Source organism: Typopeltis vanoorti, chromosome 17, assembly GCF_054136105.1.
Source record: "Typopeltis vanoorti isolate ZY-2024b chromosome 17, IOZ_Tvanoo_1.0, whole genome shotgun sequence".
In the NCBI taxonomy this organism is placed as follows: Eukaryota; Metazoa; Arthropoda; class Arachnida; order Uropygi; family Thelyphonidae; genus Typopeltis; species Typopeltis vanoorti.
In genome coordinates this window covers 62,655,864-62,679,742 of record NC_143565.1, presented here as the reverse complement: position 1 = coordinate 62,679,742, position 23,879 = coordinate 62,655,864, and the positions used below count along the sequence as shown (strand labels likewise).

Genomic DNA, 23,879 nt, shown 5'->3' with positions numbered 1-23,879 from the left:
GCACTCAATGAATTTTTGTGATCTGACACGACACCAATGTGAGGGACTACTATGTCTCCTATGAATGAGGATGCGACATAGAACAATCTTGATCAGTGATTTCATGAGATTTCACATTTTGCTGGTGATGTAATATGTTGATCATATCTTCTTTGTGTTTTTTTAAATAATTCCCCCACATTGCTTTATCCCACCTTTCCCAAACCCCTTCCTTTAAACAGCTTAACAGCAGAGGAATGGATATTGCCGGTATAAGGAGATAGCCAACTAGATCCAAAAAGGTATGTCCGAATTTTCCTCCAATATTTTTCTTCATATATTGGTCTTTATAACATATCAGTAATGCCCAACATTGCACTCCTAAACGAAAGTAGACTATATAGCCATAAAAATAATAAGCTGTTAAATTTTTTTTAATGTTGATCCCATCCACGAGAGGCTGGTTAGTCAGTTTATAGTATGTTAGTACCCTGGATAAGTAGAGAGTTGGAAAAGGAGAGATTTGATTTCATGTTTGATTTGGACACACTTGTGCATTGTATTCTTTGGAAAACACATAAGAGACTTGCAGAATGATATGAAAGCGGTGGAAGTGAAACTTGTTCTGTGAGTTTGGAGTTTGAACCTTGAAGGGATGTGTTGAGTGGCAGCTGCATGCATTTCAGTTGATTTAGTATAAAGCGACAGCATTATGGTTGCTAGTTCATATGAACAATTGCCATGGAAGTATTTATATGCAGAAAGCTGAAAGTTGGTGGAGTGAATTGCTAAGAGATGGATCATTAATCAACCTAATTGTCCTGTTTTGTATTGAGTCAAGTATTTTTAGGGAGATCTTAAGGGCATGACCTCAAATGTGAGAGCAGTATTCGATAATTGCATAGATTTGTGATTTGTATAAAGTTAATAGCTGTTCAGAGCTATTAACTCCCCTACTCTCCCTCCCTTAATACCAATCTTTTCATGGAACATTTTGAATACACACCGCTAAACTCACTCCCTCCGAAACCCATAATATGTGGATGATGTATTGGTCATATGACAGAGATATGTTGGAAATGTTGTAGCACACACATACCTCAACAGCCAACACCTGAGGATCTGTTTTGCCATTCAAAAGGAAAACAATAGTTCTCTTTCTTTCCTTGACACTGGTCACCTGACTACCCAACAGATCCTTAACTTTTTCTGTATACAGAAAACCAACCCATACCGGAAGGTACATGCATCACCTGTCACATCACAGCCCCTCTCACAGTATGGTGTTATCGAAACCTTAGCTAATAGAGTTAGAACCATGCTCACACCACACTCGATCCACACATGAAAGGCCACATGACCTATAGCACATTAGTGCTGTGTTTGGACAAGAGGAATAGAAGAAAGGAGGGAAGACTTGGGTTCAAATCAATTGCCGACTAGAGGAACATTTTCTAGGCCTTTTCTCGACTGGTTCCTGAGTTAGTCGATCTCTGGCATGGGCAAGCAGGTTTTTCGTCCCGTAAACTCAGGAAAATCAGCCATCTAACCCACACTATTTTCAGACATTAAAAAAATATCGTGTTAGGGACCACGAGATGGTGGCACTTGCTAGCCGCCTTCTTCACTGCATGCCGATTAATTAATGTTAGCCTTGGGCTAGCTATCTCTGGTTGGCTACCAGTGGAGATTGAACTGCCCACTCAGTCTCCAAAAGTTAGATAGGGCTAAAACAGCCTCGCCTGCTCCCTGTACCTGAACAAAAAGGCATTAGCTGATTTTTTTATATTTTTTTATTTCATTTATTATTACCATAACTTGTATCATCTGCATTCAGTTTGTCTTCACTTGTCTCAGCACTATTACTCGTCTTGTTACTGTCACTTTTCATATTATTGTCTGAACTATTGTTATCACTCTCTTCAAAAACTAGGTCATCTTCACCATCCATCGCATTAATTATGCCACATTTTTTAAAACACTTAATAATCATCTCATCCATTCAAAACTGCATACACTTGCCCACTAACTTCTATTGATACCGGTCAAGTTTTTGTATGTAAATTGGGGATTCCCACATATACAGCAAGACACGTGTTTGGCTCACATTGAAAATGTGGGAATTCTAAGTTGATTTCTCTATGTAAAAAAGTACGTCTTATGGTTCAAAAAATATACTAATCCTGAATTTCCACTCTAAAGTCTAAATGTGAAACTTTTTCAAGTCGCTTCATGCCTTCAGTAAACGGGGCAGTGGTCTCACACTAGGCAATGAAATTCGTCTTCCACCTAAAGACAATGATTAGCATTCATGCTGATGATGAGATGTGAATGTACAGCCTGTCGGTTGGAAAGTTGGTAAGTTGACCACTCTGCCAACTAGGAATGCAAATGATGTATCAGTCTAATACATCATTTGCATGTATCTTACTTATACCATTGCAAGCCAAAGTGCTTTGGTGTGTCAGCTTGTATGAATATGTTGATGATCATACTTACCCATACCTCTGTTGCTAATCAGAGCTATGTGCTCTGATTAGCTAGGTATTTCTGACTGGAATAAAATCTTGATGAGAATATTGTCACCTGAGAAGCTCATAATTGGTACTGGAGCATATATATATATAACATTTGCAGGGCATTGAAAAAAAGGAGAAAAAAAGTAAGAAAGAAAATTCCATTATTGTTTAGCTTTTAAGTTCATGATATTTGAACAAGTTTAACTGGAAAGATGTAACTGTTAGCACATCCTGAAAAGTTGATGTGCAGAACCTTGCAAAATGTAAGGTTTTGAAATTTGGAAGGCAAGGATAGGATGAATAATATACAGTTGATGGAGAAACTTTGAAAGTGGTGGAGAAGATGAGAGATCTGTGAATGGTTGTGAACAGAGACCTGAAGTTATGTGATCACACTTCAAAAATTGTGAAGATGTTAAATCAGATTATGGAATGATGTGGAAGACCTTGACATGCATTGATAAGTGGTTATGATTCCATTGTATAAGGCATTGATCAGGCTCATTATTTTGTGCAAATTTGGTCACCTTGGTTTTCATGGGGTGGGGATATATTGAAAATGGTCCATATCTGATTTACTAAGGTTTTTTTGGTCTGTAGAATCTGGGATATGAGAACATGCAATTTTCAGAGCATCATGAATAAGAAAAGGGGGAGGTGATTTTTTTTTATAGTATCACTGCCAAAGTTGTATACCTATAGTATGCTGGTACTATGGTTCTAAATCTTTAGTGCATTAGTGCTGTGAGTAGGCTAAGGATTTTTAAAATATTTTTATTAATTTTTATAATTTTTTCATATTTTATTTATTTTTTATCTGATTATAAAACCATGCTTTAGAGACTAACATGGAACTATTTTCAATTCACTTCAGGTCTTCTACAAATAGAATGACGGTTACACACTAGGGAATGAAATTCATCTGCCATCTAAAAGCAATTATAAAAATATGTGCCCATAGAGTGATTCAAACCAGCAGCTGACTGGTTAGCAAATTGAGACATATATGCTGATAAGAAGGGGATCATTACTAGATTAATGTGAAAGTGATTTTTCTTAGCATGGAGGGAGACAAAGGTAGAATAAGAGGCCATTCACAGAGGGTGTGAGCATCTTGGTGGGAAGATGCAGGTTCTTTGTGTGGAGGGTGGTTATTGAGTAGAATGTAAAATCCTGACAGTGTAGTGAGTGTAGAAATGGTGAATTAGTTCAACAATCCTTTTATATGACAAAAGAAATTCATTCCAGTAATGACTCCATAGAAGTCTAGTGTTATAATAATTATCATCATCAGTTTCCTGATATGTACCCCCAAGGTTCAGGTTACTATGACAGCACTACATCTCCTATCAACAATTTTCTTCCAAATCAATCTGTGACTTGTGAGCATTCCAATATTGTCATATCTAACATTTCGTGCCTCTAAGGCATTTCTGACCGAATCAATCCACCTAGACTCTGGGTCTCTTTCCCATCTTGGCATCACACACCTGTTTTCCTTTCTTCACTCATTCTATTTAAGTGAAAATATCACCTTAGATTAGCTCCGCTTCCATATTCTGGAATGCTAATAATGTGAAGTTCCTTTCTAATATCTTCATTTTTAATGCGATTCTGCTATTGATTTCATCATTTCACTCTCCTAATTTTTCTCAGCACCCTCATATCTGTGGTCTCTAGTCTTTGATCAAGTGCTTTAGTTTTAATTCTCAGATCCATAACTTATAACTGGTTTGAACAGTCTTGTCTAATGCTAGTTTGTTGTTTTGCTAATTTCTCTCTTATTCCATGTAAATTTATTCAGCTGGCTACTCATCATATCAGTTTTGCTTATCCTGTTGTCTATTTCCCAATTTCACTTGCCATCTTCACTAAAAACTGCCTAAATAGCTGAAATATTTTACTTGCTCTATAGGATCTCCATTCAGAATGCTGCTAAAGTTCAGCTGATTATGAAGAGCTCAGGAGACAGCTTGCAGGTGTAGCATGGAATGAGGAGTTAGCTGGAAAAGAGATCAATGTAGCTTGGGGGATTTTCAAAAACTATCTAGTAGATGCAATGTCTAAATGTATTCCAAGGGTTAAATAAGGTAGGTGCGAGATGGATGAATAAAGAGATTAAGCATGCGATACAGAGAAAAGGGGCATTGTGGAGGCAGCATAAGAGAAGTGGAAATAACAAATTCCATGAGGTCTACAAAGACTTGGCAAGGAAGGTGACTTGGTTGGTGAGGGTAGCTAAAGAAAGGTATGAACAGTAGTTAGCTAATGAAGCCAAAAAGAATCCTAAGGAGTTCTTTCAATATGTAGCCAGCAAAAGAAAGAATGATTATGGAAGGATGACATTGTTTGGAGAAAATGGCCTAAAGACAGCTATTACAGAATGTGTGGTGGAGATACTTAATACCATTTTCTCCAATCAATCTTGTTGAGATTGAGAGCAGTTGATGATGGGGATGAGAGACTGACTGTAAGTGAGCAAGAGGTGTATGAGGAGTTGAGTAAACTAGATATTAATAAGTCTGTGGGACTTCATAATATATCGCCGCGTATTCTGAAGGAATGTGCCGAGGAGTTGACACCTGCCTTGACATATTTTTTTAATACGAGTCTTGCACTTGGTCAAGTTCCTAATGAGGGCAAGATTGTGCCACTTCATAAAGGAGGTGATCAAACTCAAGCAACAAACTATAGGCATATCTGTGTGTTAGGTGTTGTGGTTAAGTTGTTGGAGAAGCTTGTGAGAACTAGGATCCAGAGTTGGGTTGACTACAATGGTATTATCTTTGATGGACAGCATAGATTTGCTAAAGGGAGGTCATGTTTTAGTAATCTACTTACTTATTACAATAAAGTGACTTCTTCCTTGGACAGAGGAGAAGGTTACACAGTAATATACTTGGATTTCGCATAGGCTTTTGATAGAGTACCTCATGAAAAGTTGACAGTCAAACTAAAGCAGATGGGGTTGGATATTACATTAGTGCATTGGCTTGAAGACTGGCTATCTGATAGGTATCAACAAGTTGTGTATGGGGGAACGATATCCAGGAGAAGGAACGTCACTAGTGGAGTGCCTCAGGGGTCTGTTTTAGGGCCATTTCTATTTAACTTGTATATTAATGATATTGGTGAAGATTTGGATGGAGATATTCAGTTGTTTGCAGATGATGCAAAGTTGGGATGAATCATGAAGAGTAGTGAAGATGTTGTGGCCTTACAAGAAGACTTGAATAAATTGAGTGATTGGGCACCAAAATGAGGATGCGAGTTCAATGTTGCAAAATGTAAGGTTTTAAAATTTGGAAAACAAAAATGAGATGCGGAATTTATGCTTGGTGAGGATATATTGTTCGAGGTGGAGGAAATAAGAGATCTGGGGGGTGATAGCGGATAAGGATCTGAAATTTAGGGGACACATAACCAAAATTGTAAAGACAACACAAAGGCTTCTGGGAATGATGCAGAGAACACTGACTTGTAGAAGTAGGGAGATTCTTGTTCCATTGTATAAGGTTTGATTAGGCCACACATGGACTATTGTGCCCAGATTTGGTCACCTGGTTTTCAGAAGGATGAGGAGATGTTGGAAAGGGTCCAAAGGCTAAGGTAGTTTCTGACCTCTGGAATGTCGAGTATGAGGAAAGATTGAAAAGATGTAATTTACAGAGTCTAGTGGAGAGAAGGAAGAGGGGAGATATGATAGAGACCTACAAGTTGGTAAGGGGTTGTTATAGGATCAATGGTGGAGAAGTTCTACAGAGAATAGTGGGAGATCAGGGAAGAACCAGCAGTCATCCCTGGAAACTGTATAAAGAGGGTGTGAGTAGGGGAGTGAGAGGCAGGTGTTTTTCGTGAAGAGTTGTAAATGATTGGAATGCCTTGTCTGAGAGTGTGGTGTCTGCAACAAGTTTGAATGCGTTTAAGAACGGTATGATGAGCTGTGTGTGTGTGATAAAAGGACCTCCCAGATGAGTCTTTGACTCCATGAGGTCTTGGGGTAATAATATGTTTTCTATGCTCTTGCTTATTTTTTATAGTTTTGATCTTTTTATTGCTGAATTTCTTTCCAGATTTGTTACGGCTGTTATTGTTATTCAATTGAGTTAGTGACTTTGACTTATTGTCAAAGTTGACTTATTTCAATATTTTTATTATTAATCAAGGTTTTACTAATTTTTTTTCGGTTGTAATTTTCCCCCGAACTATGTAGCAAAATCTGGCGCCCCTAGGCGATTGCCTAGGTTCGCCTAATGATAAAACTGGCCCTGACTTGGAGACAACTTCACCAGATACTTCCCTAGCTCAATAAATCAATGTCGTCTTCAGAGTTTGCCAGTGAAACTCCAAGATTTCGTTCTTGTTTTTAATTTGTTTAATTTTTTCTTCAATAATATTTGTATAGTTGAGTCTGCAATTTACTTGTAAAAGCTACTCAACTTTAATTCTTTTTAAAACTTTCTTACATATGTGTGATAAAATTACATGTATGCCATAGTAGATAATTTTTTAATATGTAAATATTTTTTCTCGTACATATCATAAGACATCGTCAGTATAATTATCAAACAACAGTAGGAACTAAATTCAAAAAAACATTAGCGTGCATGCCTAAATTGGAATCCCTCTACATATACATTCACATATCTATGGATTAAACCTAATTGGGCTGTAAAAAAAAAAATTAAATAAAATAAATATATAACAGGTAAATTTATTTTATATGCTTGAGGATAACAATTTCCCAGGCATATGGAATAGTGAGACAATCATTCCAATTAAGATTAGGTCTATGATGCAAGGCTTCAGCACTTTCTTTAATTAAACATTCATGTTTATATATGGATCTATGTAATGGTTGATTGTTTTAGCATTGGATCCTGTGATTAACATTTTCAGTTCCATATTGTGCATGGTCAGATTTGTGAGGTTTGATGAAATGGATATGGTCTTGATGTTCACAGATATGTTTATTTATAGATCTTCTTGTTTGTCTATAGTAAGATAAGTTACAAAAAATGGCACTTCATATATGCCAAGTAGCATCATTGGTGTAAGTTTGTCTTTTGGGGAAGGTAACAAGTTATGAATTTTTTTGATGGGTTTATAGGTAACAACGAGTTTGTATTTTTTTATAATTTTTGCCAAACATTCAGAGATGCCTTTAATATATGGTATAGAAGTCCTGTGGACTTCTTGTCAGGGTTGAGTTGCAGGAGAGTGACTAATTATTTTTTCGGTAATTTTTGGATTATATCCATTTAGTAGAGCTGGTTCTTTGATAATTTCCAATCCTTGGTACATTAGATGTAAACAACATGGTTCCATATCCACTTCAGTCTACCAGAAACCAACTTTTTCAGGTCGTTATATCCATAACACCATCCATCTCAATAATATAGCATCATAAAATCTCTATTATCCAGAGCACACAAGATTTGTTCCTTTGAAGAATCTCTAAAACAAGAATTTAAATGATCAAAGAAACAGCTCTACTAAATAAAGTGGTTTGTAGTTCGTTGATGAAGGTCAGTAAAGAGGAAGTTCTTGCTTTTGAATCTACTTGCATTTTATGAAAAAGTGACCAACATGTTGGATAAGAAAAATTCATATGCAGTGTTATTTTTGAACTTCATAAGATTATTTCATACACTATAGCAGTTGGTCTGCAAGTTGAAGTAGATGGCAATGGATGATAGATTAATAAAATAATAGTTGTATGAAAGATACCAGTAAGTTTGATATGCAGAGGAAAGTTGAGGAGAGGGGGGGGATACAATGTCCTAGAAATGGAAGATAACCAGTAGCATGCCAACATCATTCTTTTCTTGGACTGTTAATATTCATCTTAGTTGTTAATGATATTTTACATAGCTTTTAACAGATAATTTGGAAAGCAAAGATGGGATGCACAGTGTGTAGTTGGGGAAATAAAAAATAAATATTGGGATGATGGTGGTGGATAAGAACCTAAATTTCGAGGTTGTGAGGATATCACATCAGATTATGACAGGAATGCAGAGGATGTTGACATACATAAGTAAGACATTATAATTCCCTTGTAAGAGGCATTAATCGGATTGCATATGGATTACTGTGCACAGATTCACTTACCTGATTTCAAGTGGATGTGTATGTCAAAAGGGTCCAGAGACAATTGAGTAATGTTGGATATGAAGAAAAACAGGAAATGCAGTTTGCAAAGCCTTGTGAATAGGAGGCATATAAGTTGGTAAGAGTTTGTTATCAGACTGATTTGGAAGAGATTTTTTATAGAATGGGAGGAGACAGAGATAGAACATGGGGCTATTCCTGGAAGCTGTATGAAGTGGTGTAATCATGAAGTGAGAGGTAGGTGTTTTTGTGGTGAGTGGTTGGCAAGTGAAATGTTTTGCTGGAGAGTGCAGAAACAGCGGATGAATTCCTGGCATAGTTTGATGAGTTGTGTGTGACTGTAGAACTTCTCATGATGATAATAAAAAAGAAAGACTTTAAAAAAACGACTTTAAAGACCTTAATGTTACAAGAATGGCAGTTGCAGTAAAGAAGCATACACCAGCAATACGGAAAGTCTTAACTCAAGTTTTTCCCTGGATTTTTGGTGGTGAATATGATGCAACAATTGGTTTATGTATGTGCCAGAAAATGTTAAATATTTATGAAGTATTAGATTAAATGAAAGAAAGGAACATATTATAGCATGTAAGAAGTGCAATGAAAGGTTAGGACATTCCAAAAATGAGAACGGTGTTACCATGAATAATCAGAAAATGGATTGTAGTGCTTGCTACAGTAATAATAGAAGTAATGTGTAAGAGCTTAGGCAAGAGTTAATGAAAATGAAGAGTCAAGTTAAATGTATGGAGGGGGAAATTGAGCATTTAAAGAAGAGAATAACTGATGAAAATAACAAGGAAATTAATAAAAAGCAAGTATCCAAAGATTATAGGGTTGTTTTATATGGTGATTCAATCAGTAAAGGTGTGGTAAAAAATAAGGTGCACAAGACATGTTTTACAGGTGGTACAATAAAACAAATATCAGATGCTTTGCATGGAAGGAAGGAACAGACCTCAGAATTAGTGGTAGTGGTGGGCACAAATGACTGGATGGCAAAACAAAGAATATGGAAAAGGATTTGAAGATGTTGTTACAGAAGGTGAAGGTGAAACTAACCACTTTCCCAATGATAGTGTCATTGGGAAAGTGGTTAGTTTGTTGCCCAGATATGACAGAAGTGAACTGAGAAGGAGGGCAATGATGCTGAATTGTGTCAGGCAGAGAATGTTCAACTTGTGAATGTATCAGGAATGAATTTGAAGGGAAATTAGAGTGATTAAAAGCTGATAGAATGCATTTGAATAGGTTTGGTGCTGGTCATTTGGAGCAATTGTTGTTTATGAAAAGGACATAGGGGTCATACAAAATTAGTACTGCTAAGATTTAGAGAGATGTTCTGAAGCAGGTTGTGGAAGAATAGGAAGAGGATGGATACAGGAAAAGGTGAGGAAGTGATTATAGCAGGGGTAGAGTGATGCAGTTCAAAATGGTGGGGATGGTAAGAATATGAATAAAAATCAGAGTCAGGATCAGGGAAACCAGGATAAAAATGACAAGAAAAGTGTATTATAGTAGAGAGAGAGAGAGAGTACAGATTGATTGTATTGATGGGTTGGCCTCAAAGAGTGGTGAATTGCTATGCTTGTATACTAATGTATGGAGTATTAGAAATAAAGGGACTGAGTTTGTCGCATTGATCGAATCAGTATACCCAAAGATAACTGGCATAAGTGAAACTTGGGTTGACTGAGAGTGATATACTGTCATGACTTGAAATGGTCAGATGGAGAATTTTCTGAAAAGATAGGAAGGTGAAGAGAGGAGGGGGGAAGTATTGTTAGTGATAGCAGAGAAATTGCATCCTTCAAAGTGGAAGTGGAAAATAGTAATATGTGTAAATATTTTGAAGCTGTTTTGGTGTGAAGTTGAGATCAATAGAATTGTATATATAATAGTTTGCTGTTATAGACCAGGAAATATGGAGAGTACTGATTGTGAAATTTTTAGACAAATTAATTGGACAAGTGAAAGTAAGGTGATTCTAATGGGAGATGTTTATTGAAATGTGATTGGAAAAAAGAGATAGTATATGGTAATGGGGAGAGGAATTTGTTGTGTTTCTGCAGGATAACTATCTAAAGCAGCATGTGATGGAAGAAACATGAGGTTTATCAGTGTTTAGATTTGGTGATATCCTCATAGGATGTGGTTGTGAATGAGGTATCAACACTGCCATCTGTTGGTAAAAGTGACTATGAGGTATTGGTTTGGAAGGTAGCCAAACAGGAAAAAGCTATCAAGAAGGTCTTAATGTAGAACTATAAGGTGGGTGATTATGAGAAGCTCCATATTCATTTAGCATCAATTACACTGGGTTGATAAATTGACAGTGCATGGGATTTGATAAGGCAGTATCTAACACAAGCAATGCATAACTACATACCAAGAGTTAAGCAAATAAATAGAGTAGGAGTGAGATGGACGAACAGTGAAATCAAGCAAGTACTGTTATGGAAGAAGTTACAAGACAGTTTGCAGTGAACAGATATGTGATGAATATAAACTGCAGGTCAGAAAAGCAACCAGAGGGCTGTAAGGTGTGTAGTGTTGAAAACGAGCTCCAGAAAAGATAACTGCTATTTTAATTAATAATTGGCAGTGTTGTTTGAATTTTGGTGTTGTGCTGTTTATTTTTGTAATGTAGTGTGTCTGCATGATTTATTAATTAAAATTGACTTATTTAAACAGAACACAATGGAAATACTCATGAGGTCAACCATGCAGGAGTCAACTGATGCGACTAGGTGAGCGCTACAAAAATCAAGCAGCATTAATGACATAAACTTTTCAAAAATGATTTGATATCGTGAGTGTAATGTATATGAATGGTGGAATGTAAGAAATATGTTTGTGGAGAGAATGAACAGAAGACGAGAGAGAGTGTGGATTATTATACCATGAGTTCATGAACGCAAAACAGACTGAAAAAATAAAAGATGGTGTAAATGAAAGAAACGGAAATGAAACAAAAACTAGTGAAACTGGAGGAGCAAAAGAACACAAGAACGTAGAACCAAAAGTTAGTGATAAGGGAGTGAATGGAAGTATGAATAAGGAAACAAAGTGCAGCAGAATGAGAGGTAGTGAGACTACGGGAGTAACACAGACTGAAATTGTCAGAATGCAAGATTTGATGAAACAGTTATTGAAAATGAAAAATAGAATGATATTAGATGTTTAGTGGAACGAAACTAATGAAAGTGTGCAAAAGAAGAGAAAGAACGGGAAAAAAAAGGTAAAAGAGGTGACCAGTGATTCGAGGATAGTACTGTATGGAGATTCCATAGTTAGAGGATTAGTTACTGAGAGTCCATAAGGTCTGCTGTCCAAGAAGGAGAATGAGTAAGATAATTCAGGTGTTCGACATGAGGAAGAAATGAGCAAGAAAATTAGTGGTGGTTGTCTGGACAAGTGATCTAAGTGGACACAAGGAACATGTAAGAATGAATACCAGCAGGTTATTTCCCACTACACTGTGAAAGATAACAGTGTAGTGGGAATGGTTTTCAGTGTGTTGCCAAGGTTTGACAGTGTTGAGTTGAGATGGAAAGCCAGAATCATTAATGGTATACTAGTTAGGAGAAGGGAGTTCAATTTGTGGATGTATGGCATGTGTTTGAGGGAAGAATGGAATCATACAGGCATGATGGTTTACATTTGAATGGCTTTGAAGTGAGTGCACTGGAGAAAGTGTTGCTAAATGGAAGGGCAGTGTATGATGCAAGCAAAAAATCAGAAGAGATGAAGGTGGAAGATTAGGAGAGTGGTACCACATCACCAACGATATTCGATTGGATGTAGCCTGTGTTCTCAAAAAAGCAAAACCTCCAAAATCCAACATATCTATTAGTGAATACAAGTCACTACAAGAATTGAAGAGAAACAAAGAAATAGTGATCACCAAAGCGGATAAGGGGAATGCCACTGTGGTACTCAACCTTAATGACTACACAGGTAAGCTCAAGGCTTTGTTATTAGATCGATCCACTTACCTCCCCATTAATTACAATCCCACCAACTCACAAATTAGAAAACTCCATAGGCTCCTTAAGAAGGTTACTTCTTGGCCTGTGGAGGTTACCAACAGACTAAAACCCTATAACTCTAGACCCCCCCCTGCATATATGAGCTCCAAAAAATACATAAAGAAAATGTGCCATTACATCCCATAGTGGATGGCATTGATTCTCCCACTTACAAACTAGCCAAGCATTTAGCCAAAGCGCTCTCACACTATACTGGCAACACACCATCACACATAAAAAACTCAGCCCACTTCAAAGCCAGTATAGAAAACCTTACACTGCAACATAATGACATAATGGTCAGTTTTGATGTCTCCTCCCTATTCACGAATGTACTCCTCAAAGAAACCCTAGAGCTAATCTAAGTTAAATTTCCTCCCGATATCTCAGCCCTATTTCAGTTTACAATGAACTCAGGCTATTTCGTTTGGCAGGAAAAATTCTACAAACAGATAGAGGGGACAGCCACAGGTTCACCACTTTCCCCACCCTTTGCCAACTTCTTTATGGAGACTTTTGAAGAGAAAGCCTTAAACTCAGCCCCACAAAAACCATATGGCTTCACTACGTTGATGATGTGTTTGCTATTTGGCCACATGGCCCAGATTCACTCCTCTCCTTCCTAACACACTTAAACAACCAGCACCCTAGAATCAAGTTCACCCTGGAAAAAGAGGAAAACAATAACCTCCCCTTCCTAGACACACTAGTCACCCGCCAACCTGATGGAACCTTGGTTTTCTCAGTTTATAGAAAACCCACCCATACAGGCAGATACATTCACTAACAATCCCATCACCCCCCTCACAACAATATGGAGTTATTAAGACACTATTCAGCAGGGCAAAAATAATATGTTCAACTGATCAAGCCCTAACCACTGAACTAAATCACATCCGTGACACTTTCTCAGCCAATGGCTACCCCCCCCCCCCCAAAAAAAAAATCCAGAAAATACTTAACCCAGTTATCCACAACCCACCCCACCCTCTTCACAAAAAAGATTACTCTAAATCCATCACCATTCCCTACATCCGAGGCACTTCGGAAAAAATCAACAAAATCTTAAGAAAACATGACTTAGCCACTTGTTACAGACTACATAGAAAATTGGCATCCCTTATCCGCTCCACTAAAGACCAACCACTTCCCCTAGAACTACCTGGTGTATACCAGGTCCCTTGCAGCTGTAAATTGTCTTACTTTGGCCAAACAGGCAGGACAGCAAATATCAGAATCTCAGAACACAAGGATTACATCCGATTTCACCAGTATAGCCACTCTGGGCTTGCAGACCACGCTCTGGATACTCGCCACAGAATAAGATGGAAGAAAGCCACAGTCATACACCGCAGCAAGTTCAAGTTGAAAAACTATTTATGGAATCAGCCTCAGCCCTTAGGAAGATGCCAAACCTCAACAAATTTGGATGCATGAGACTGCCCCAAATTTGGGAAACATTTATCAGAAGAACTTCAGCCCAAAGGCCAAGAACCACCAATATAGCCCACCAGGGGGCACCATCAGGACTTTAGGAAAATGTTAGCTTCCTAGCTTCAGTTCTCATTTGCTGTTATGTAGTACTTGTGTGCACGTGTCTTTGTATTAAGTTCCCAAGAAGATGGCAATGTGACGTTTGCCGAAATATCGGAAAGTATATATTAAAGTTTATTTAATTTATATTTCTAGTATACGCTGTCATTTCCTTAAATATTAGTTATCATTATTAAAAGCTTCTAATAGACTGCTACATGACAAGATGTTAAATAAATTGAAACAGATGGGATTGGATAACAGATTTCTGATTTGGATCAGTGACTGGCTGTCAGAAAGTTGTATATGGCAATGTAGTATCCCAAAAGAGGAAGGTCACTAGTGGTGTACATCAGGGGTCAATTTTGGGACCATTGCTGTTTGATTTCTATATTAATGATATTAGGATGGGTTTAACTGGTGATTTGTAGATGTTTCAAAATTGGGAAGAGCAATGCATGGTCAAGCAGATGATATGACCTTACAGGAGGACTTGAATAGATTGCATGATTTGGGCAGGTAAGTGGAACTAGAACTACCAGTTCAATGTTGCAAAGTGTAAGGTTTAGAAATTTGATAAGCAGTGATGGGATGCAAAGTTTGCACTTGGTGGAGGAAACTTTAAAGGTGGTAGAGGAGATGAGAAATCTGGGAGTGTTGGTGGACCAGCACCTGAAATTCAGGGACCACGTTGCACAAATTGTGAAGACATCACATCAGATAATGGCAATGATGTCGTCGACCCTGGCATGCAGAAATAGAGAGGTTATGATGGCGTTGTATAAAGCCTCATATGGATTATTATGCACAGATTTGGTCGCCAGGATTTCATTGTGATAAGGATACGTTAGAAAGGTTCCAAAGAAGATTCACAAAGATGGTCAGTGTTCTTTGAAATGTGGTGTACAAGGACAGATCAAGAGAATGTAAATTGCAAAACCTCATGAATAGGAGGAGGAGCTGGGGATATGATTGAGAGATATAAGTTAGTCAGGGGGTTGTTATCTGGTTGACAAAGGGATGTTTCATAGAATGCGAACAAGATGCTATCTCTGGAAATTGTATAAGGAGGGTGTGAGTAGAGGAGGGAGGAGTAAGTTCTTTGCATGGAGAGTAGTTGGTGAGTGAAATGCATTGCTTGAGTGTGTTGTGAATGTAGATACATTGAATCAGTTAAAGGCATGGCTGGATGAACATTGTGTGCAATAGTTAATGCCTCCTGCGATGAGTCTCTGACTCTGTGGAGGTAAGATGTTAATAATAATAATAATAATAAAGAAAAAGTACAATATGAGAGGAGATTGGTGCCAATTAGTTTAAAGCTAGTCCAAGGGAATTGAATTTTCCTGCTATGTGTCAAGCAAGATAGAAAATATTATGGCTAGTTGACACTGGTGGATAGTTATATGGTAGTAGAGTAACCATTGAAAATGATATAGTGGAATTATTTAATGAACACCTCATCAGTGTATATCATAATGGTGTGAATGATGCGATGCAACATGTAGAAGGGTAGCAAGGATTAGAAGAATTAAAGGTGAAAGAATCAGAGGTGTATCAAGTGTTGCTAGGGTTAGATATTAGTAAGGCTGTGGGAAGGGATGACATATCAGCATGTATTTTTAAAGAATGTGAAAAAAAAATTAGCCATACCTTTGATTTGGTTATTTAATGAAAGTCTTGCAGTGGGAAAGGTTCCTAAGGAATGGAAAGAAGGCAAAATAATACCTCTCCATAAGCTTGCTTTGAGAACCGAAGTTTCCAATTATAGATCAGTCTCTTTATTTACAGTTGTGATCAAAGTGATAGAAAAATTGGTTAGAAATAGAAAACAGGATAGGGTTGATGGACATAAAATTCTCTGTGATGATCAGCATGGATTTGTGAAAGACAGGTCTTGTTTTAGCAGTCTGCTTACATTTGATAATAAGGTGATGAATGTGTTGTGTATAATATACAGTTATTTTATTTTATTTTTTTTTTTTTGACTGTGCAGAAGCATTTGATAGATTACCACATGACAGATTGGTGTATAAGCTGCAGAAGATGGGATTAGATAGAAAATTGGTTAGATGGATTGAAGATTGGTTTTCTGAAAGATAATACCAGCAAGTTGTGTATGATAAAGCATTGTCTCAGGAAAAGGAAGGTGACCATTAGCATGCCTCAGGGTTCTGATCTTGGGCCCCTGCTGTTTAACTTATTTGTTAATAATTCATGTGGATTGACTGGATATCTTCTAATGTTTGCTGATGATGATTCAAAGTTCGGCAGAATTATAGTGCTAATGGTAATTGTCTACAGCAATATTTGAATAGACTTTTAGCTTGGACAGATGAGTGGGATTGCAGTCATAATATTAATAAATGTAAAGTGTTAGAATTTGGGATGCAGAGATATAAGCCTATGTACTGTATTGGTGGAGTTATACTTCATGAAGTGGATGATTCATGATTCTGGAGTGATGGTAAACACTGGACAGAAGTTCTGATGATGGCACATCACATATGTTGCAAAGACTGCACATCGTATTGCTGCTATGATAAAAAGTACATGATATGTAGGAATAAGGAGGTGGTGCCTCTATATAAGGTATTGGTATGACCTCACATGGAATTTTGTGCTCAGATTTGTTCACCTAGTTTTCATTGTGGTGTGGAAACACTAGAGAGGGTCCAAAGACAAATGACCAAAGTGATATCAGGATCCTGGAGTGTTGATTATGAAGAATGTTTGAGGGAATGTGGATTACAGAAGTTGGTGGATAAAAGGAAAAGAGGAGATATGATATGCTAGAGACCTTTAAGTTAGTTATGGGATTCTATCAGATTAATACAGAAGGAATTATAAAAAGAATGAATATTAAGATGAGAAGAACAAGAGGTCTTCCCTGGAAGTTGTTCAAAGATATGGTGAAGAAAAGAAGGGTGTGATGAGTAGATTTTTTGCATGAAGAGTTATTAGTGAGACAGCATTGTGAATGCAGGTAGTGTAAATAACTTCAAAGCTCATTATGATAGATATATTGCTGATTGATTGGGCCTTCCACAATAAGTCTGTTGACTCATTGGAGATTACCAAAATAATAATGATAAAACAAATGTGGCTTTCTCATATCTTTTTAGTTCTTTGAACAGTTAGATGTTACATCTCAATAGCATTAAAAAGAATATAATGTTGTATATTTAAAAAGTACTTATACGATACCTTTGTTTCTTTCATTGTTATAATAAAATAGGTCTCGTTTCAGCCTCATGTTGAAATAACTCTTCAGACTTCCAATAATACTATAATCAGAGCTGTTCTTATATTTGCTGAAGGGATCTTTGATGGAGAAAGTCATGTTATGTAAGTTATCACTATTATTTAGTCAGAATGCTTTGTTTACATTATTCTAGATCAGGGATGGGGAACCTTTAGGCATTGGAAGTCATATATCACTTCATGGATTTCTCATAAGGCCACATTCTTCTTACATAATAATAGATTTTGCTAACATGAAGAGGTCATATGCATACATGAATATAATATTACAACATGAAAAATCTGTTAAACTTGTCAAGTATGTTTTATTTATTTACAATAACAAAAAAAAATTAATAATTTAGTAATGGAGTTCTTGGCTATGGTTGACCAATTTTTTTTCAACAAAACCAAGAACATATAGCCAAGAACAGAGAAAGATGAAAAGAGCTGGAGGAGACTTTTGTCCAGCAGTGGACTGAAAATGGCTGAAAAGAAGAAGAAGAATGGAGTTCTACAAACTAAACATTTCAACAGTTAATAAAACTCTTTATTTTATTATATTCTAGGAATACAAGCTTTACATTAACTTATTTAACTAAGTGGTACATAACTTAATGACTTGTTTGAGATTGCTTATTGCTGGATAAGAAGTGGATATTTGGTTTCAGCATTATCGTCTTTAACTTCAGTTAGTCTTGCAGGTGAGTATTCATCATATGTGAACTCAAGTGCCTTAATTTGAACCATGTATGAAAATGTTGATTCACAACAGTAGATTGTGATGAAACAGATGCCTTTTCTTTGTATTTGGGATATCAAATAAAATTTAAAAAAAAATTAATTAAAGAATTAAACAAAAAAAAAATCAAAACTGTATAACGGAGAGGAGACCTCCACATAGCCTTTAAAGGAATGTGGAGAACCGACCAGGGCTTCTGACCTAATGTCCAATCCTCACCATCTCGTGGTGCACCCTGTTAGGTATCTACCTGGATACTGAACGAACGAAGATGGTCTGACAATTTGGGATTTAGCCGACCAAATTGTATTCTTATTGGCTTAAACCAAAATACAAAATGATGGTACAACATGACAAAATTTCATACCAGGTAGGGCGTCGCCTGGTTAAACAAGGCCTTTGTTGTTTTCACCAGGGAACCAGGATGAACATCGAAAAGTCAACTACTGGAACAAATCTGAAAAAACACCCCCGAATCGACATCACCAGAGTTAAAGATCGGTACTATCAACATAAGAAGCCTCAATGGTAAAGAAATGGAGTTAGCTGAGGAATTAGATGAGTACCACATCGACATGATAGGGGTGACTGAAACAAAAAAGACAAAAACTGGTGAGATCTTTCTGAGCAATAAATACAAAATGTTATATCCAGGCAATGACAACCAAGGAAAGGAAGGAGTAGCCATCATTGTATTCAACACTAAATACAAGGCTAATCTTCTTGAATGGCAGGCAGTCTCAAGTAGCGTGATGTGGGCAAATATCAGAATGGGGAACTGGACAATGAGACTTATTTGTGCCTATGGTCCCACAGAAGATTCTACAAAGGTGGAAGTGGAAAAATTTTTTGAGGATTTAGAGAAAGCAGCTGACACAATGAAAAAGGAAAAGTTGGTCCTTGTTGGGGATCTAAATAGCAGAGTAGGAAATGATTGTCAGACATACAAAAATATATTGGGAAAATTTGGAGAAAAGAGCAAAGCTAATAATAATGGCAAATATCTGTTGGATTTCTGCTCAGGACATGGACTGGTTATTACTAACACCATGTTCAACATAAAAATGTGCACAAATTCACATGGAGAGAAGAGGCAAGGAATAAGATAAGTCTCATTCACTATGTTATTGTTGATAGTGATGTTTTCTCCCTTGTGCAGGACACCAGAGTGTACAGAGGATTTGAAATTGAAAGTGATCACTGTTTAGTTTTGAGCAGGATGAAATTGAATTTCATATTGAAAAGAATAACATGTAAGAAACTTTTAAGCGAAAAAAAGCTGAGCAGCTCTCAGATGTGAACTGTAGATTAAAAGACACAAAGATTATTGGAAAACAAATGAAAGAGTTTGAGAACAGGAACCAAACCTTGGCGATTCAGTGAGCAAGCCTTATAGAAAACCTTGATTGATTCAGCCAGAGAGGCACAGGGTGAGGTTGTCTGCAAGGATAGAGAAATCAGAACTCCATGGTGGACACAGGAAGTTAAAGGGCATTGCAGGAAAAGAAGAAAGCATATCAAAAGTTCTTGACAAATAAGTCACCTTGTGCTCTTAGAGAATACAGAGACAAATGTAAGAAAGCTAAACACTGTGTTAAACTAGCTAAACAAAAGTCATGGGAGGACTTTGGCAAGAACATAGAAAATAAATATCAAAGAAGGCGGCAAAATATTCTGGAGGTTGTTGAAGAAGCTTAGAAATGGAGGAAAGAGTGCTATAAAAGGAGTTGATAAAGGTGACATGGAAATTGGAGAAAAAGATATCCTTGAAGTATGGAGAAATTGCTAAATGAAACAAGCAGTGGAAAAACCCATCGAAGGCTTGAAATGTGGAAAGGCAGCAGGAGTAGATGATATTCGACCAGAAATGCTGAAGTATGCTGGTATAAGAGTCTTACAGTGGCTGCATTGCATAGTTCAGAAAGCCTGGGCAGAGGAACGAATTCCCGATGATTGGAGTAGAGTTCTCATAGTACCCATATATAAAAAGGGAAATAAAAGTGAATGTGAGAATTACAGAGGTATTTCCCTACTGAGTGTTCCTGGTAAGATATATGCAAGTATATTTGAGAAATGGTTGAGAAGAATTGTGGAAGAAAAGCTTGGTGAAGAACAAGCTTGATTCAGGCCAAATAGAGGCTGTCAGGATCAGATCTTTACTTTACGACAAATAGTTGAGAAATTATAGGAATATAACAAAGATCTCTATTTAAGTTTTGTAGATCTGGAAAAGGCATATGTCAAGGTGCCAAGAGAGAAGCTATTCAATACTCTATAGTTATATGGTGTCAATTGGGCATTATATCAAGCAATACTTAGTCTTCATTTGAGTTGTAAGTCAGCAGTTAGAATTGAAGAGAGTACAGGAAGATGGTTTAATGTTAAATCTGGTGTGAGACAGGGATGTACATTATCCCCTCTGTTATTCATTATCTATATGGATCACATTATGAAGGAAAGTGGTATTAGACATGATATCATAATTGGAGATGTTAATGTCAGCTCTTTGCTTTATGTGGACGATTTTATTACCTTGATGGACCTGTGTTTGATTCAGGATTTCGCCATGAGTGCAAGTCACAAAGATGCTTCCAACGATCTCGAACCTCTCTCTTCCATGTTATACCCATAAATTTCACTAGTGGATCTTCCCATCTTGTAGGTGGTCTTCCTGCTTTTCTCTTTATTCTTGGTTGCCAGTTGAGTATTCTATATGTCCATCTGTTATCCCTGAGTCTGGCTATGTGACCTGCCCATCTCATCTTGCTTTCATTCACTGCAGTTACCACATCTTTTATGCCTGATCTCTTTCTTAGTTCTGTGTTCCTAACATGTTCCATTTTGCTGATGTTACAAATCCTGTGTTCTGTTGCGTGCTGAGTTATTCTGAGAGTTTCTTCTTCTTTTCTGGTTGTGTTCCATGTTTCTGATCCATATGTGAGTGATGGAAGTATGTCACTATTAAATAGTTTTGCCTTCACAGAGATGTCAAGATTTGGATCAGTGTTTCTTTTAGTCTGTTGAATGATAACCATGCAACTTTCTTTCTTTTTGCTAGTTCTTCAGATAAACAATTATTCATTTTTATTGTTTGTCCTAAGTAATTGTAGGGGTCAACTTGTGCTCTAGGGATGTTATCAATACATCTACACAAGTGACTGTCACTTGTGTAAATGTTTTTGATCCATTTTGTTTTTTCTAGATTCATTTCTAAGCCTATCTTACTGCTGTTTGTGTATATTTTTTCACCCATTTCTTCTAGTTCTTTTGGGTTGTGGGATATCAATGCCAGTTCATCGGCAAACATAAGGATTTGTAGTTTTTTCACCATCTATGCTTATTCCTCTGTTTAGGTCTATTTTTTCCAGAATATATTCTAAAGTGCTGGTAAATAGATTTGGGGAGATCATATCGCCTTGACGGACCCCTCTCTTTATATCTATATTTATAGGTTGGTCAAATAGTGTTATTTGTATGGTCTGATTTTTGTTAATTTCTTTTATCGTGTGGATGTAAGCAGGATCCACATTTATTTCCAGTAAGGCACTGATGACTGCATTGTGTTCTATGGTATCAAATGCTTTTTTAAAATCAATAAAGAGGAAACATGGAGGGATTCGGTATTCTCTGCATTTTTCTGTTAGTTGTGAAATGACCTGGATATGATCTATTGTGGAGAAGTCTCTTCTGAATCCTGCCTACTCTCTACTGGAGTTGTCTTCGAGAGTGTTTTGGATTCTGTTCAGTATTACTCTGTTCATGATTTTATATATGTGAGAGAGTAGACAGATTGGACAAGAGTTTTTATGTCTTCCTTGTTCCCTTTTTTGAATGGAAGTATAGGGATTTTTGAGGTCCTCCATTCCTCTGGAATCTTTCTTTCTTTGAAGTACCACATGAATCTGGCAGCCAACACTTTGAAAATAATTGGTCCATCTTGTTGGATTTCTTCAGCCTTAACAGAAATTTCTGTGAGACAAAAGAAAAGAGAACGACTCTCACCTCAAACTATAGAACTACTGAAAAAGAGAAAAGAAATGAAGAAATCTGAAGAAAATTTTCTAGAATACAAAATTGTCTGTAAGTTTCTAAGGAAAAGAATTCCAGAAGCTTTCAGTATACAGAAACTAAGGGAAGCAGTGCAGGCAAAAACCAGCCTGAAAAAATAGAGAAAGACTTAAATTTTAAACAGTCAATTCCATCTGCATTACAGGATCAAAATGGAGAAAAACATACTAATAGAAAAAGTATAAAAGAAATTGTGCAGAATTTTTATAATGATCTCTATGCAACTAAGCGCCAAGTTTCAGAACCTTATTCCAAAACCAAGCAATATACCAGATGTACTTCCAGAAGAAATAGAACATGCCGTTAAGAAAATGAGCAAAGGTAAAGCCTCAGGATGATGTTATACTTATCAATAAATCTGCTACAAGTCTGCAAGATTCCCTGACTAAATTGAATAACTGCTGTAATAGATATGATATGAAGGTCAGCAATAAAAAGACAAAGACAATGAAAATAGACAGAATCATTGAAAATGTCAACTGCATTGTAAACGGAGAACCTGTGGAACAAGTAAAACATTGCAGCTACTTAGGCACGATTTTTACTGAAGATGGTAAATTAAATATGGAAATAGACAACAGAATCAACAAAGCTGGTATGGTAGGAAGTCAATTGAATAAATTCATATGGAATAAGAGAGAAATTAGTCGGGACACTAAGTTAGCTGTATACAACACAGTGTTCAAACCAATTTTAACTTATGGGTCTGAGAGCTGGGTCAGAAGTAAAACACTTGACCAAAGACTAGAGACCGCAGATTTTGAGAGTCCCGAGAAAGATTAGAGGCGTGAACAGATGGTATCAATGGCAATATCATATTAAAAACAAGGATATTAGGAAAGAACTTGACATTGTCAGCATCTAGGAATGCGTTAGCAGAGCTAATCTCAGGTGGTATGGTCACTTGAACAGAATGGGCGAGGAAAGATTAGCAAAACAAGTGTTCTCTGCCAGGTTGGCAGGAAAACGACCCAGAGGAAGACCAAGATATAGGTGGATTGATGCGGTACAAAGTGCCTTAAACGATAGAAATATAAGATCTGATAATGTTGGAGTGTTGACAAGTAACAGACTGATTTGGAGGAAAATTGTAAATAGGAAGTTAGTAATGATGTAAATTTTTCATGTAGTACCATCATATCCTGTACACCCCTTGAGGGTACATGTCAGGAATTTGATGATGATGAATTTTAGAATTTTTTGGCAGTCGATTATTTTAGCTGCTTTGTTCAGTAAACCTTTCTTCCATACAGTATCACAAGCCAATGTGAAGCTGAAGTACCTGTTTTTAAATCCTTTTGGTATCCAGCTATGTGGGTTGTCAGGACCTGGTTGCAGCAGCTTCTACCAGGTCTAAACCAAGCCTGTTCATTTTGGATAAGAAAGTTCCAATCAAGTCACCATGTGGTGTGCCCCCGAGAGAATACATAGAAAATGAAAGATAGCAAAGCAATGTTCATAAGTAGCTAAACAAAAGTCATAATAAGACTGTTCAGAATACAGTAAACCCTTGCCAAGCGTGGATTTGCAGAACGCGTTATCTTAATTGTTTCCATTTAATTTGTCCAACGCTAGAATTTCATTCATACACAGTACACTGTAGAGCGTCGGCCGGCAACCCTGCTTGGCGCTGCCTGCTAGCTGAGTGAC

The 23,879-nt window shown here is 36.9% G+C and overlaps 1 protein-coding gene across 1 annotated transcript in view; it reads left to right on the top strand.

Annotated features, from left to right (window-relative positions):
• Nucleotides 1–23,879, top strand: part of LOC150097442 (BBSome complex member BBS2-like) — a 539,668-nt gene that overhangs the window by 344,424 nt on the left and 171,365 nt on the right. Inside the window, exon 13 of the mRNA XM_090406918.1 lies at nucleotides 17,415–17,524. Within this exon, the coding sequence (XP_090263044.1) occupies nucleotides 17,415–17,524 (110 nt within the window). The remainder of the gene's footprint in view (nucleotides 1–17,414; nucleotides 17,525–23,879) is intronic.